This window comes from Dendrobates tinctorius, unplaced genomic scaffold (assembly GCF_039654945.1).
Source record: "Dendrobates tinctorius isolate UK_male_01 unplaced genomic scaffold, ASM3965494v1 ptg000174l, whole genome shotgun sequence".
NCBI classification, from domain to species: Eukaryota; Metazoa; Chordata; class Amphibia; order Anura; family Dendrobatidae; genus Dendrobates; species Dendrobates tinctorius.
In genome coordinates, this window is record NW_027361841.1 from 4,358,551 (window position 1) to 4,373,811 (window position 15,261).

Consider the following 15,261-nt stretch of genomic DNA (forward strand, 5'->3'; position numbering starts at 1 on the left):
GCTAGCATTTTCCAAGCGATCTGTAGCATCGCTTGGAGAACTGATTGACAGGTTGGTCACACTCGTCAAACATAGTGTTTGACGAGTGTGAGCAGCTTTTTAGTATTGAGGCCGCCTATGCAGCATCAGTAGTAAAAGATAGAATGTAAAAAAAAATAAAAAATGGTGTTATTCTTACCTTCCGACGTCCCACGCATCCGTTCCCAGTAGTAATCCTTTGCGAAAATGCCGGCGATGACGTCCGTTCTCACGGGATCGCGATGTCTCGCGGTAATTCGCGATGACGTCGCGCGAATGACTGCGAGAGTTCGCGATCCCGCGAGAACGGACGCCATCGCGGGCATTTTCGCAAAGGCTTACTGGGAACGGGAGCGTGAAGAGAGGCGGGAATGCCGCACTGGACGGTAAGAATAACAATATTTTTTATTTTAAAATTCTATTTTTTGCAGGGATATGGTACCCAAAGCCCAGAGGACAGTCTCCTCTCCTCCGGACCGTGGGTAACATCCGCAATTGTTCTGCTTACTTTCCGCATGGTGTACACAGCCACATGCGGGAAGTAAGCGGAACAATGCATTCCTATGGGTGCGGGATCGCCGCGATTCCGCAAATTAATGAGCATGCTGCGTTTTTTACCGCAAAGCGATTCCGCCGCGGTAAAAACCGCATTGGCACAGCATTGCGGAATCCCATAGGAATGCATGGGATGCTTATTTTTCGCGGCAAAATTGCGCGGTTAAAACCGCCGCGAAAAAGCGGAAAAAACGCCACGTGTGAACTCAGCCTAACTAGCATGCTGGACGCCTCAGAACATAAACAGGTCACTCTCCCATGGAAATTAATAGAACCATTATTGCGAGTTATTAGCGCTTTATCCGGCAGAAAATTACACAATAATGTGAACACAGCGCTAGATGTATGAATGTTTCTGTCATGTTTACTATGACCCCCTGTTGGGGCGTTATCAGAGGTGTCCATGTACAGCACTGAGAGGCCTTATACAGAGTCACTGGCAGCGGCTGAGGTGAGAGACGGCGCACTCCCCTCACAACAGACGCCCCTCTGTTCTGTGACAACAGGAAACTACATTGGCGGCAAAACAGTTCGTTCGAGTTAACCGCTCTGGCCAAAGAGCCCGCCCCCTGGTGACGTGTGATACGTGAAGTACGACTGGATTGGCTGAAGGAGGCGACCTGCGTGCAGAAGCTGTGACGTCAGGCCAGGGCGATGTGATTGGCGGCGGCAGTGGCACAAGATGGCCGCTACGCGTGGAGGTGAGTGGCGTTGCGTGGATTAGCTTTCTGTGATGACATAGACGCGCGGGATACAAATGGGAAAACATGAGCAGCTGCCGGGGCGTCACTGTCCGCCATAGGCGCTGCTGCGCGGTGGCCGTAGCTGGGACCAACCCATATGTGGAGCTGTTCAGTGTCTGCTCTCCCGCCCGCTGCTACATTACACACGAGCTGGGCGGTTATGGCAGTGCCTAGTTGTAGGGTTGCGGAGACGGCACGGCTCGTTTCTTCCTGCAGTGACCCACGCGTGGGTAGAAGTGGCTGAGCAGGAGGGAACAGCTGTGAGGGCAGCAGCTGACAGGCGCTTGGCACGGACCCGAGGGCGCAGCATCGCCCGCCTGTCAGTGTGCTGCCTGGGATCCGCCAGCACTCACCTCTTCTAGAAGCTTTAACCCCTTCCTGCTGCCTCCTCATTTCCCCCTTGTATTTTTTTGTCCTTCCTGTTCTCAATAATTATTACTTTATTTTAGTCTATAAAGCTGTAGCGCAATTTTTTTTTTTCTTAATGTCTGTTCACATTGGCTTTTTTTTTTTTTTTTTTTAACCCCTTTACACCCCAAGGTGGTTTGCATGTTAACACTAGGACTACCCGACTGGTCACCACCCCTACAGCTACTGCATGGAGTCATTTTGACTCCTGGCTTGTTTTCATTTATTTTTAGAGTTTCTTGCTCCTGGTATTGTTGTAACTTTAATTTTACAGAATGCAAAATAAGAAGAATGTCGTCAGACTTCTAGCCATATTAGCAAAACTGCAGGCCATATTCTACAGAAATCATGTAATCCGCTCGAGAGTTCACTGGCGGATGTGTATGTCAAGTATGCTAATTATTATAAGTCTAAGGGTACTGTCACACTTAGTGATGCACCAGCGATCCCGACTAGCGATATGACGCGGTCAGGATCGCTGGTGCATCGCTAAGTGGTCGCTAGTGAGCTGCCACACAGGCAGATCTCACCAGTGACATCGCAGGGGTCGGGGGTCGCTACTTACCTGTCACACCAGGCGATCCTGCGTCCTCCTGCCCGGCTCCACGCGTCGCTCGTCGTCGCAGCAGGAAGCGCTGCAGGAAGCTGACGACGAGAAACAGTCCAGCCTGTTCTCGCGCGATCAGCGATAACCAGCGGGGAAGCGGGTTGTAGGTATCGGACACAGCGATATCGCTAGAAATATCGCTATAACGTCACTAGTTATAGCGATATTGCTAGTGATATCTCTTAGTGTGACAGGCCCTTAAGCCAACATTTAGTCTAAACTTATTCTAAACATACAAGTAAATTAAAACTAAAAAATAAGTGACAGACTAGCAAAAAAAAGTACTTTTTTTTTTTTTTTTTTAAATTTACCTTTAATTCCCAAAGGGAGTTATTTGAGAATTAAAGGTAAATTTTGAAGAAAAAAGCTACTCATTATTTACTTTTTTTTTTTTTTTCTTGCGTCCTAAATGAGTAAAAGTCAGAGTCTCAAGCCGGAATTCCGATAAATGTATTCACAGAAGAGACATAAAGATTGCGAGGAGTCAAAATGACTACATTGGTAGTTCTAGTGTTAATGACCAGGCCAATTTTTACAATTCTGCCCCTTTTGAGGTAATATTTTATGAAATTGTCTCCACGCGGTATCACGGCGCGTAGAAAGAAGGGGGGGGGGGGCGGCAGCGCTTTGGTCGGAGCATACCCTAAAAGCTGACTAGTGTTTTGGGGTTTTTTTTTGTTTTTTTTTACTGATCACATCACATTTGAAGTGAGGCACGTGCCCATACTAGAAAGCGCCTGTCTTAATCCTGCTCATTTAGACACTGTTCATATGTTCAGGTTTTAAATACATTAGATAGGGACTGCTTCAATACGGGTTACCTTGACGAGGTGGAGCAGCTTGGCATACATTTTTTTGCAAAAAACGTATCGACTAAATACCCTGTATTTGTTGTTACCTTTTATCAGCACTTGCTGACTACTATCATATGTCTTACTGCAAGGTATTTCTGCACATTTGTCATTCTGTGCTTTTTGTTTGTGTTTAGGTCAGTGGGTGGTGTGAACATTGTCCAACAGACTTGTTCACATTTGTGCATGTCACATGTGTTTTTTATCCAGTTTTTTCACCACCATGATTGAGTGGTGGGGATGGTGTGTTCAGGGTGATGAGCTGTGTTGCCTTTACGCAACCAAACATATTGTTTGGCATTGTTGCCAAAAAGTTCGATTTTGTTTTCATCTGACCAGAGCACCTTCTTCCACATGTTTGGTGTCTCTCCCAGGTGGCTTGTTGCAAACTTTAAACAATATTTTTTATGGAGATCTTTGAGAAATGGCTTTCTTCTTGCCACTCTTCCATAAAGGCCAGATTTGTGCAGTGTACGACTGATTGTTGTCCTATGGACAGACTGTCCCAACTCAGCTGTAGATCTTTGCCTTTCATCCAGAGTGATCATGGGCCTCTTGGCTGCATCTCTGATCAGTCTTCTCCTTGTTTGAGATTAAAGTTTAGAGGGACGGCCGGGTCTTGGTAGATTTGCAGTGGTATGATACTCCTTCCATTTCAATATGATCACTTGCACAGTGCTCCTTGGGATGTTTTAATGTTTTGGAAAACATTTTGTATCCAAATCTGGCTTTAAACGTCTCCACAACAGTATCTCGGACCTGCCTGTTGTGTTCCTTTCTCTTCATAACTCTCTCTGCGCTTCAAACAGAACCCTGAGACTATTACAGAGCAGGTGCATTTATACGGAGACTTGATTACACACAGGTGGATTATATTTATCATCAGTCATTTAGGACAACATTGTGGATCTCTGAATGATCCAATGAACTATTTGGTATCTTTGAAGCATGATATGTGGGAAAAGGTTAAATAGTTCCAGGGGGCCGAATACGTTCGCAAGGCACTGTAAGAGGTCCTATGGATAGGAAGTTTGAGAGTCTTCTACAAAAATCTTGAGAAACTTCCACCTCGGCTATCAGATCTAATATAGCATCCACCTGTGTAGCCAGATCCCTCTTCCGATGGCTGGATGAGTTGGTGAACCATATCTCCTAGGGGACTCCTAGAGGAGATTTATTGGACTCTTTGGCCATTCTCCAGAAGGCGACTGTATTCCTGGTTGACGCCTCTATGGAGTCAATTCGTATTGCCGCCAGATCTCTGGTCCAGGCTAACTCGGCCAGAAGGGCACTCTGGCTCAAAATGTGGAGCGGGGATGTAACCTCAAAATTAAAACTGCACCATTCCCTTTAAGGGCGAGTATGTGTTCGGACCAGCACTGGGTGAAATCCTGGAAAAGGCCACGGATAGAAACCAGGTCCTTCCTGAGCAAAGACCACCCAGGAATCGTTTTGTCCTGCCCTTCCAATCTCAGCCCTCCCAATCCAACGGGAAGGGAAAACCGGGAGATGGAGCTATGCCAAGGGGAAACCCAAGAATATTCTCATCCCACAGCAAGAGAAGCAATGACTCTGATCCTGGGGGGGGCTCTCTGGATTCGTCTAATAGAATTCGAAGTTTCCCCCTCCCCGGGTCTTGAGTCACCTCCTCTCCATCTCTGGAGGCTCAGGCCCTTATGATGTCTGGGCTTTAGGAGCTGTTGGTCTCAAAGGCAATATCTCCAGTTCCAGCGAACGAACAGGGAAGAGGTCATTATTCCTATCTCTTCATGGTAAAGAAACCCTCGGGACAGGCCCGTATTATCATAAACCTAAAAGCTCTCAATCACTACATCACATACCGCAAATCAAATTCAAGATGGAGTCCATAAAATTAGCCATCCCTCTGATAGGCCCACACTCCTTCATGGCGACTATAGATCTAAAGGACGCCTACTTCCAAGTTCCTATACACCCTCAACACAGGAAGTACCTAAGATTTGCTGTTCAGCTGAATCAGAGAGTATCGCATTTTTAATACAATGTGCTTCCCTTTGGGATTTCCTCAGCACCAATGGTCGTCTTCCTGGCAGAAGCAGTATCAAATATATGGAGACAGGGTATCGCCATTGTACCCTACCTTGACGACCTCCTGATTATTGGTCCTTCGGCCGAAATCCTCAAGGACCATGTGTCCAGAACCCTGGACATTCTACAAAGCCTGGGGTGGGTCCCCAACCTAAAAAAATCCCAACTCCAGCCTTCAAGGACATTAAAATTTTTGGGAGTCATTCTAGACTCAGTGAGTCAGAGGTCCTTTTTACCGCAGGACCATCGGCAAAATCTGATAACAAAAGTCCTGAACTTCAGAAAATAGGTCACCTACCCTACGGACGGCTGTGTCTCTCCTAGGGTCAATGACTGCCTGCATACAATCGGTGTCTTGGGCTCAAGCCCACTCCAGAATTCTGCAAGCACACATTCTGGAAAACTGGAATGGGAATCCCAACACATTAAACAAAAGGACCCAAACGACGGGGAGGGTAAAAACCTCCCTAACCTGATGGTTAAATCAAGCAAACCTACGCAAAGGCGTAGACTGGATGCTATCCCCCCTGGTGACGGTAACGACGGATGCCAGCAGAAGAGGCTAGGGGGCTGAAGTCTCTCACATTTCATTCCAGGGTCTCTGGAGTCAGCAGGTAAGTGCCAAATCCTCCAACTTCAGGGAGTTAAAGGTGGTGGAGATGACGCTTTTGGCTGCAGACAATCTGATCTCAGGGCACCACGTTGGAGTCTGCTCAGAAAATATGACTGCCGTGGCCCATCTCAAGCACCAGGGAAGCACGAGATTCAACAGTCTGAGAGGGATCTCAGGACGAATTTTCTGCTGGGCCGAAAAGCATCTCCTCTCCTTGACAGCAGTACACCTAAAGGGGTCCGCAAATCTGCAGGCGGACTTTCTAAGCAGCCAAGACATTCAGCCAGGAGAATGGAGCCTGAAGAAGGAAGTCTTCTGCATGTTGACAGACAAATGGGGCCTACCGGAGGTCGACATACTGGCCACGAGCCAGAACGCATAAACCGAGGCTTACTTCTCCAAAATCCCAGGGACACTTATTAGGGTGTGGATGACTTCGTCCACACATGGAAATTTCGGCTGGCATGTCTCAATTTCCCCCCCCCCCCCCCACCCCCCGATACCATTGCTCGCAAAGACCCTTTGGAAAATTCGGGACGACCACGTACCAACTATCCTGGTAGCCCCATTATGGCCGAAGAGGAGCTGGTTCAATCTCATTATAGAACTCCAGGTGGACGGACCAATTCTCTTACCACTGTCGGACGACCTTCTTCTGCAGGGTCCCCTTTGTCACCCGGATCCTCGAAGGCTGAACCTGGGTGCCTGGTTTCTGAAGCCCAAGTGTTACAAGCTGGGGGCTCTCAGATTTGGTAATATCCACCTTGCAAAAGTCAAGGAAGCCTGTTACCAACGCCATCTATAATAAGGTATGGAAGAGATTCTCCTCATGGTGTCACCCTAATACACCTGATCCCTTCCACCCAAACATATGTCAAATACTGGACTTCTTGCAAAAAGGGCTAGAATTGGGCCTTAAACCACGCACGCTAAAGGTTCAGGTTTCCGCTTTAAGATCAATTTTTGATCAGGATCTAGCCAACCATCGGTGGATAGAGATTTATGGTTTCTGCACTTAGACTTCATCCCAAAAAACAAATCGTCGTCCCATCATGGGATTTAAACTTGGTTCTCAAAGGCCTCACGGGTCCTCCATTCGAGCCTATATCTTCTTGTACTCCCCAGCTCCTCTCGTGCAAGGCAAGGTTCTTGGTTGCCATATCTACAGCAAGGGGCGTGCAGGGGAGTTACAGGCTCTATCGGTTAGAGAACCTTACTTAAGCATCAGAGACGACTCCCTTATACTTAATCTCAACCCATCCTTTCTTCCTAAGGTAGTATTGGAGTTCCACTGATCACAGGACCTAGTCCTTCTGCCAAAACCCTGAAAATCTAAAAGAAGAAAAGGTCCACACTCTTGATGTCCGACGTATAATCCTACACTACCTGGAACAATCCAAACCCTTCAGGATTGACCAAAACCCACATTGTTCATTCGTTTGGTCGAAACAAGGGCAAGAAAGTAGCAAAAAGCACAATTGCCAACTGGATAAAAAAGGCCATAGCTGAAGCATATCTAGCCCAGTACATGACTCCACCTGCAGGATTAAAAGCTCACTCTACCTACCAAGCAGTGGCAGGAAATGAGCGATGTACAAGCAGAACACAATCTCCATACATTACTCAGTGGCCACAGACAGACAAGTACTGTATTTTACCTCCGTACATCACTTAGTTCGGGCCGGTGCTGGAGCAATTTTCAGCTGATCAGTGGGGGAAAAAATCTGTAGTGAGTATTGGCTGAAAGATTGATTGGTGTATAAACTATTTAAAGGTAAAAACAAATCCTGGAATGCCTACATCGATTAGACCAAAATGGGTTGTCATCAGTCAGGATTTGACCCAGAAAGTGATATCCAAGCATGCCAGGGCAAATTGCAGACATCCTGAAAAATAAGTATCAACACTTTGTCTATTCATAAACTTGATATATTTGTCAAATGTTGGGTTGGGAAGGGGGGGTGCAATTCTGACTTGTTTTTTTGCAAATTATTTTTATGGTGTGCAAGGTGTGGCAAAAATGACCACCATCATGATTGTCAAGGTTGGTGCAATTATGGCAATACCAATAATGCTTCACCTTACAAAACAGTTTTTATTGAACCAAAATAATTTCACATGCAAGATAGAAACCAAAATATGAACAGAAATTAAAAGTGCTTGACACTAGACTGTCGATACGATTTTTCAGGGTTGTCACTATATAACATCCAACAGTAATCTGCCACATTGAGTCATTCCAAAAACCCTGGTAGCGGTGCTCCATTACGTTAATGTCCTGGTGAAACCGCTCGCCTTGTTCATCGCTTACATCCCCAGGATTTTAAAGGAAGATATCTAAATGTGAATGCAAAAAGTACATTTTCAGAGACATGCGACATCTAAGGCTACTTTAACACTTGCGTTAGGCACAGCGCATGGCCGTCGTGCAGCTCCGCCCCTTCCGCTCAGCTCTTATGGGCGCATGAGGCTGCATGCGACCTGCGTACCCTATCTTTAGCATTGGGTACGCAGGTCGTGCGCTGGTATGCTTTTGACGGTGCGCCGACATGCGCCAAACGCACCGTCAAAAGATGATGTCACTCCTCTATAGGGCCTCCCAGTGATGAACTGACAGGAGACCATGTCGGACGATGTCTGCATACACACACACACGCACGCACACACGCCCGCAGCCCCCCCCCCCCCCCCTGCACAGGCCCGCAAACACACGCACACAGTCACCGCCTACACTCTTCCCACCTCCCGATCTGCAGCCTTTCATCCGCAGCAAAACCGCAGATCTTTTTTAGACCTGCAGTTTTGCTGCGGAAGTGCCCGACTCAGTGCAAGTCTATGGGTGCAGAAATGCTGCAGATCCGCACAAAGAATTAACATGCTGCGGAAATGAACCCGCAGCGTTTCCACAGCATGTGCACAGCGTTTTTCAAATTACATAGAATAACATGGTACTGTACAACGCAGGAGATTCTGCTGTGGACCCGCAGGGCCGAATCCGCGGTAAAACCTGCAACGTGTGCACACAGCCTAAGACACTGGTATGCATTTAGCAGTTCCTCAACACCTCCGTCCAAAACGCTGCTCCCTTCTGTACGCGCGGTGATACCGCATGTATTCATTGAACACTTGCAGAATAACCGCATCCTATACATAAACTTTGATACTTACCTTGCGGATACTGAACGTCTACGCAAGATAGACATGCTGTAGTCTTTAAAGACGTGCCACATGTGTGTATACACAGGTCTGCCACCTGCGTCTTTGAATGCATAGTGGAGATGGGATTTCATAAAATCCCCTCCACTATGCCAGACGCTGCAGATTGGACGCTGCGGCTGTGCGCAATGTCCAATCTGCAGTGTTTCCTGACCGTGGAAACATACCCCAAGAACTCTTCCCATATCCACTTGAAGCTTTTCCAAGATCTCAATTCCTTATTTAGAGTTCCTTCAAACACGTCAACTCTCATAAGCTCTCTGATCTGAGGACCAACAAATACCCCTTCCTTCAGTTTTGCTGATGAAATGCTGGAGAATTTCTGTGAAATGTACTGGAACCCTTGTGAATTTGGCTTTGCCATGGCTTTCACAAAGTTTTTAATCCCAACTTTATATGTAGTGGAGAAAGAATGATTTTTGTTGGAGCAAAGAAAGGATTATGCTGAACATTGTCTCTACCTGGAGCATAGATGTTTCTCTATCCCCAACCACGACGAATATAATGCTCCACTGTATTGCTACTGTCCCATAAACACAAGAAGCAACAATATTTTGTGAAACCTCCTTGCATTCCCAGCTTTTGTCTTGATCTCCAAGTGGACACTTCAAGTACATCTTTTTAATATCATGAGTGATTGAACATACTTTGCCTTTTGGTGTAAAAGAACCACACACATAGCAAAATCTGTTTGGATGATTGATACACTGCCGGGGCATTTTTCTCCTTTAAATCGCATCAAGCAGAGTAAGTTCAGTTCAATGGTGGTGACAAACTAATAAACAAATACGATGAGCCGTCCGACTATATGTAGATATTTCCCCAGAGATGACAGAGGCAGCTTGTATTTAGAGCTGATTTTACTGGAGGTAATCTGGTAGATAACTATATACAGTTGTGAGGTTAAAGGGTCAGCCCATTCCTTACAGATGGACATTTACAGACAGGGAGTTTCTCAGTGTTATTGGCTGCTTTCAGATTCTCTCTCTGTGGAGACCCTCACTCGGTTACACCTCAGTGGCTGAGCTGGTTTCTTCCCTCTGAGGCTACTTGCCCTCCCAGAAATGCAGTGAAAATCCTTTCACAATGGCGGCTGTCTGCTGCCTTCCATTCTATCTCCCTGTGGCAGGGCTCAGATCCCTGTAGAGGCCTGTCTCCTGTCAGTCTAACATACCAGTCCTTGCTGCTATCATCATCCTCTTCTGACTGACTGACTAAAATCTTACCGCCTCATAACAGCTCCTCCCCATAACATGTGGCTTTCCGGGTAGCAGTCATTGGTTGACTGCACTGTCAATACTCCTTCCCATAAAACTCACTAAAACCTTTACTAATATTGTCCCTGTCAGAAAATTCACAATTAACTAAGACAAACAAAGAAATGGGAATAACATAGGAAAAACCACATACATTAACCCCTTTACCCCCAAGGGCAGTTTGCATGTTAATGACTGGGCCAATTTTTACAATTCTGACCACTGTTCCTTTGAGGTAATAACTCTGGAACGCTTCAATGGATCCCGGTGATTCTGACATTTTGTCGTGACATATTGTACTTCATGTTAGTGGTAAAATTTCATTCAAATAACTTGCGTTTATTTGTGAAAAAAACAAATTTGGTGAAAATTTCGCAATTTTCCAACTTGAATTTTTATGCCCTTAAATCAGAGATATGGCACACAAAACACTTAAGTAACATTTCCCACATGTTTACTTTACATCAGCCCAATTTTATAAGGGTTAAGTTGACCAGCGATTTCTCATTTTTACACTTTTTTTTTTTTTTTTTTTTTTTTTTTTTTTTAGGGATCACATTTGAAGTCACCTTGAGGGGTCTGTGTTATAGAAAATACTCAAAAGTGACACCACTGTAAAAACTTCACCCGACGGTACTCAAAACCACATTCAAGAAGTTTATTAACCCTTGAGGTGCTTCACAGGAATTTTTTGAATATTTAAAAAAAAAAAGGAACATTTAACTTTTTTTCCCAAAATTACATCAGGTCCAACTTTTTTTTATTTTACCAAGAGTAACAGGAGAAATTGGACTGCAAAAGTTATTGTGCATGTGCAATTTGTCCTGAGTGCGCTGATACCCCATATGTGGGGGGGGGGACCACTGTTTTGGCGCATGGCAGAGCTCTGAAGGGAGGAACGCCGTTTGAATTTTTCTACACAAAATTGGCTGGAATTCAGATTGGACGCCATGTCACGTTTGGAGAACCCCTGATGTGCCTAAACAGTGGAAACCCCCCACAAGTGACCCCATTTTGGTAACTAGCCCCCCCCCCCAAGAAACTTGTCTAGATGTGTTTTGTTTATAACGCCCAGGCGTGAAAATAAAAAATCATATTTTTTCCACAAACATGATCTTTTAGTCCCCAATTTTTTTTTCCTCAAGGGTAACAGGAAAAATTGGACCCCAAATGTTGTCCAATTTCTCCTGAGTACGCTGATACCCCATATGTGGGAGTAAACTACTGTATGGACACACGTCGGGGCTCGGAAGGGAAGTGGTGACGTTTTGGAATGCAGACTTTGATGGAATGGTCTGCGGGTGTCATATCGCGTTTGGAGAGCCCCTGATGTGCCTAAACAATGGAAACCCCCAATTCTAACTCTAACCCAAATGGAAATAAATACATTTTTTATTTTAGTATTTTTCCCTAACTAAGGGGGTGATAAAGGGGGGTTTGATGTTTGGCAGCTGTCACATGCTAAAAGACGCTTTCTATTGTACAAATAGTTTTTGCATCACCACATTTTCAGAGCTATAATTTTTCTATATTTTGACTGAGTCATGTGAGGTCTTATTTTTTGCGGGTCGAGTTGACGTTTTTATTGATACCATTTTCGGGCACGTGACATTTTTTTCATCGCTTTTTATTCCGATTTTTGGGACGCAGAATGAACAAAAATCAGCATTTCATGAATTTCTTTTTTGGAGGGGGGGGGCGTTTACACCGTTCCGCGTGTGGTAAAATTGATAAAGCGGTTTTATTCTTCGGGTCAGTATGATAACAGCGATACCATATATATATATATATATATATATATATATATATATATATATATATATATATATATATATATATATATATATATATATATATATATAAAATTTTGGTGCTTTTATACAATAAAAACAATTTTTATATAAAAAATAATTAATTTTCACTTATGACACTATATGGCGGCTTGTTTTTTGCGGGACAAGATGACGTTTTCAGTGGTACCATGTTTATTTACCGGTATATTCGTCTTCTTGATCGCGTGTTATTGCACTTTTTGATCGGCGGTATGATAAAGCATTGTTTTTGCTTTTTTTTTATTTAAGGGGTTAACTAGTGGGAAAGTTTTATGGGACGTTACGGACGCGGCGATACTAAATATGTGTACTTTTTATTTATTTTTTATTTACAAAGAATTTATTAGGATATATATATATATATATATATATATATATATATATATATATATATATATATATATATATATATATATATATATATATACGACAAAGCAAAGTCCAGCAATAACGTGAGCAATCCAGGATGCTGTTAAAAAAATTTTTCTTTTTATTCATAAATCCATTAAAATGCAATGGTCCAAGCAGTTCAAAACAGCAATAACGCAGGAAAGTCGTGCAGATAGGACTACGCGTTTCAGCGGTAGAACCCGCCTTCTTCACGGTCCAGAATCTAATCTGCTTTCCAAACATGGAACCTTATATACATCCCACTCCCATCAGGGTAATTATAAACATATGTGAGAGACTTAAAAACATGTGCTATAAAAGCAGATCAAACATATAAACTATCCACATATTGATCAGTATACAACATGCATAAAGATTATAAGGAAAGAATTCAACATATTGGAGAAAAGTACATTAGGAATGTCCAATAACCTGACCATAAGATTTAAGGCCCTGTGCACACAGTGCAGACTCCGTGCAGTTCCGCAGCAGATTTGGCCCTGCAGAACCGCAGCAGAAAAGCAACAGAACAGCACGTGATGCACAGTACCATTTAAGGCTATGTAAAACAAAAAAGGCTGTGCACATGCTGCAGATTTTTCTGCGCAGATCTGGTGCAGAATAAAAGAAGCAGCATATCGCTTCTCCTGTGCGGCTCTTTTTTTTTTTTTTTTTTTTTTTTTTTTTTTTTTTTATTTAGGAATTTTTTAAATTATTTTTACTTTTTTTTTTTTTTTTTTAAACTTTGTTACTTTGTCCCAATGTGGGAAATCATTGTATAGTGTCAGATCGCTTGACACTTGGCAGTGCACGGTGTCAGATCAGCGATCTAACAGGCACTGCAGGAGGCTTTCTCAGCGCCTGCCCTCAGGATCCGGGGGCCTGCAGGAAGGAGACCCTCGGAACAACGCAAGCACATCGTGTTGTTCCGAGGGACTCAGGGAAGCATGCAGGGAGCCCTCTCCCTGCGCGATTCTTCCCTATGCCATCATGTGCCGGGTGTCAGCTGTGATAATCAGCTGACACCCGGCCGCGATCAGCTGTGCTCCCCCGTGAGCGCAGCTGATCACGGTGACGTATTATGCCGTCCATGGTCATACGGGCCCGGGTCACGTGGACGGGATAGTACGTCCAATGTCAGAAAGGGGTTAACCCCTTCCTGACATCCGACGTACTATCCCGTCCATGGGACCCGGGCCCCTATGCCCATGGACGGGATAGTACGTCTACCGCGATCAGCGGCGCCCACGTGGTGAGCGCCGCTGATCGCGGCCGGGTGTCAGCTGATTATCACAGCTGACACCCGGCACAATGTGTCAGGGGCGGTCACGGACCGCCCCCAACACGTTAACCCCTTGCACACCGCGATCAAACATGATCGCGGTGTACCGGGGGTTAAAGGGAAGCATCGGCAGGGAGGGGGCTCCCTCCGTGCTTCCCTGAGCCCCCCACGGCAGCGCAATGTGCAGCGCTGCTGCGGGGGGCTCCTTTCCTGCAGGCCCCCGAATCCAAGATGGCGACGGAGGCCTGTAGGAAGCTGGCTTCCTCAGTGCCTGCAAAGCGCAGGCATGAGGAAGCCGCCTGCACTGCCTGTGACAGATCGCTGATCTGTCACAGTGATCTGTGATGTGACAGATCAGCGATCTGTCACAGGACAGTGATGTCCCACCTGGGACTATTTAATAAAGTTAAAAAAAAAATAAAAAAAGTGTTAAAATAATTTAAAAAAAATCGCCAAATAAATTAGAAAAAAAAAAAAATATTCCCCCCAAATAAATCCATTTTTTGGAAATTAAAAAAAAATAAAAATAAAAGTACACATATTAGGTATCGCCGCGTCCGTAACGACCCACCCTATAAAACTGTCCCATTAGTTAACCCCTTTAGCGAACCCCTTAAAAAATAAAAAACGAAGCAAAAAATAATGATTTATCATACCGCCAAACAAAAGGTGTAATAACGCCCGATCAAAAAGACGCATATAAATATCCATGGTACCGCTGAAAACGTCATCTTGTCCCGCAAAAAATGAGCCGCCACACAGCATCATCAGCGAAAAAAGTTATAGCTCGCAGAATAAAGCGATGCAAAAATAATTATTTTTTATATAAAATAGTTTTCATTGCATAAAACCGACAAAACATAAAAAAGACCTAAATGAGGTATCGCTGTAACCGTACTGACCCGAAGAATAAAACCGCTTTATCAATTTTACCGCACGCGGAACGGTGTAAACGCACCCCCCCCAAAAGAAATTCATGAAATGCTGGTTTTTGTTCATTCTGCGTCCCAAAAATCGGAATAAAAAGCGATCAAAAAATGTCACGTGCCCGAAAATGGTACCAATAAAAACGTCAACTCGTCCTGCAAAAAATAAGACCTCACATGACTCGGTGGGTCAAAATACGGAAAAATTATAGCTCTCAATATGTGGTGATGCAAAAACTATTTTTACAATAAAAAGCGTCTTTTAACGTGCGACAGCTGCCAAATATAAAAACCGCCATAAATAGTAAATCAAACCCCCCGTTATCACCCCCTTAGTTAGGGAAAAATAGTAAAATAAAAAAAATGTATTTATTTCCATTTTTCCATTAGGGGTAGGGCTAGGGTTAGGGTTCGGGCTGAGATTAGGGTTAGGGGTGTGTTGGGGTTCGGGTTGGAGTTAGAATTGGGGGTTTCCACTGTTTGGGCACATCAGGGGC

General features: G+C 44.5%; 1 protein-coding gene across 1 annotated transcript in view; it reads left to right on the forward strand.

The window, feature by feature from the left end:
* Window positions 1–1,117: 1,117 nt before the first annotated feature.
* Window positions 1,118–15,261, forward strand: part of SUV39H2 (SUV39H2 histone lysine methyltransferase) — a 52,712-nt gene continuing 38,568 nt past the window's right edge. The window contains exon 1 of the mRNA XM_073551285.1: window positions 1,118–1,274. Coding sequence (XP_073407386.1) covers window positions 1,256–1,274 — 19 coding nt within the window. The 5' untranslated portion in view covers window positions 1,118–1,255. The remainder of the gene's footprint in view (window positions 1,275–15,261) is intronic.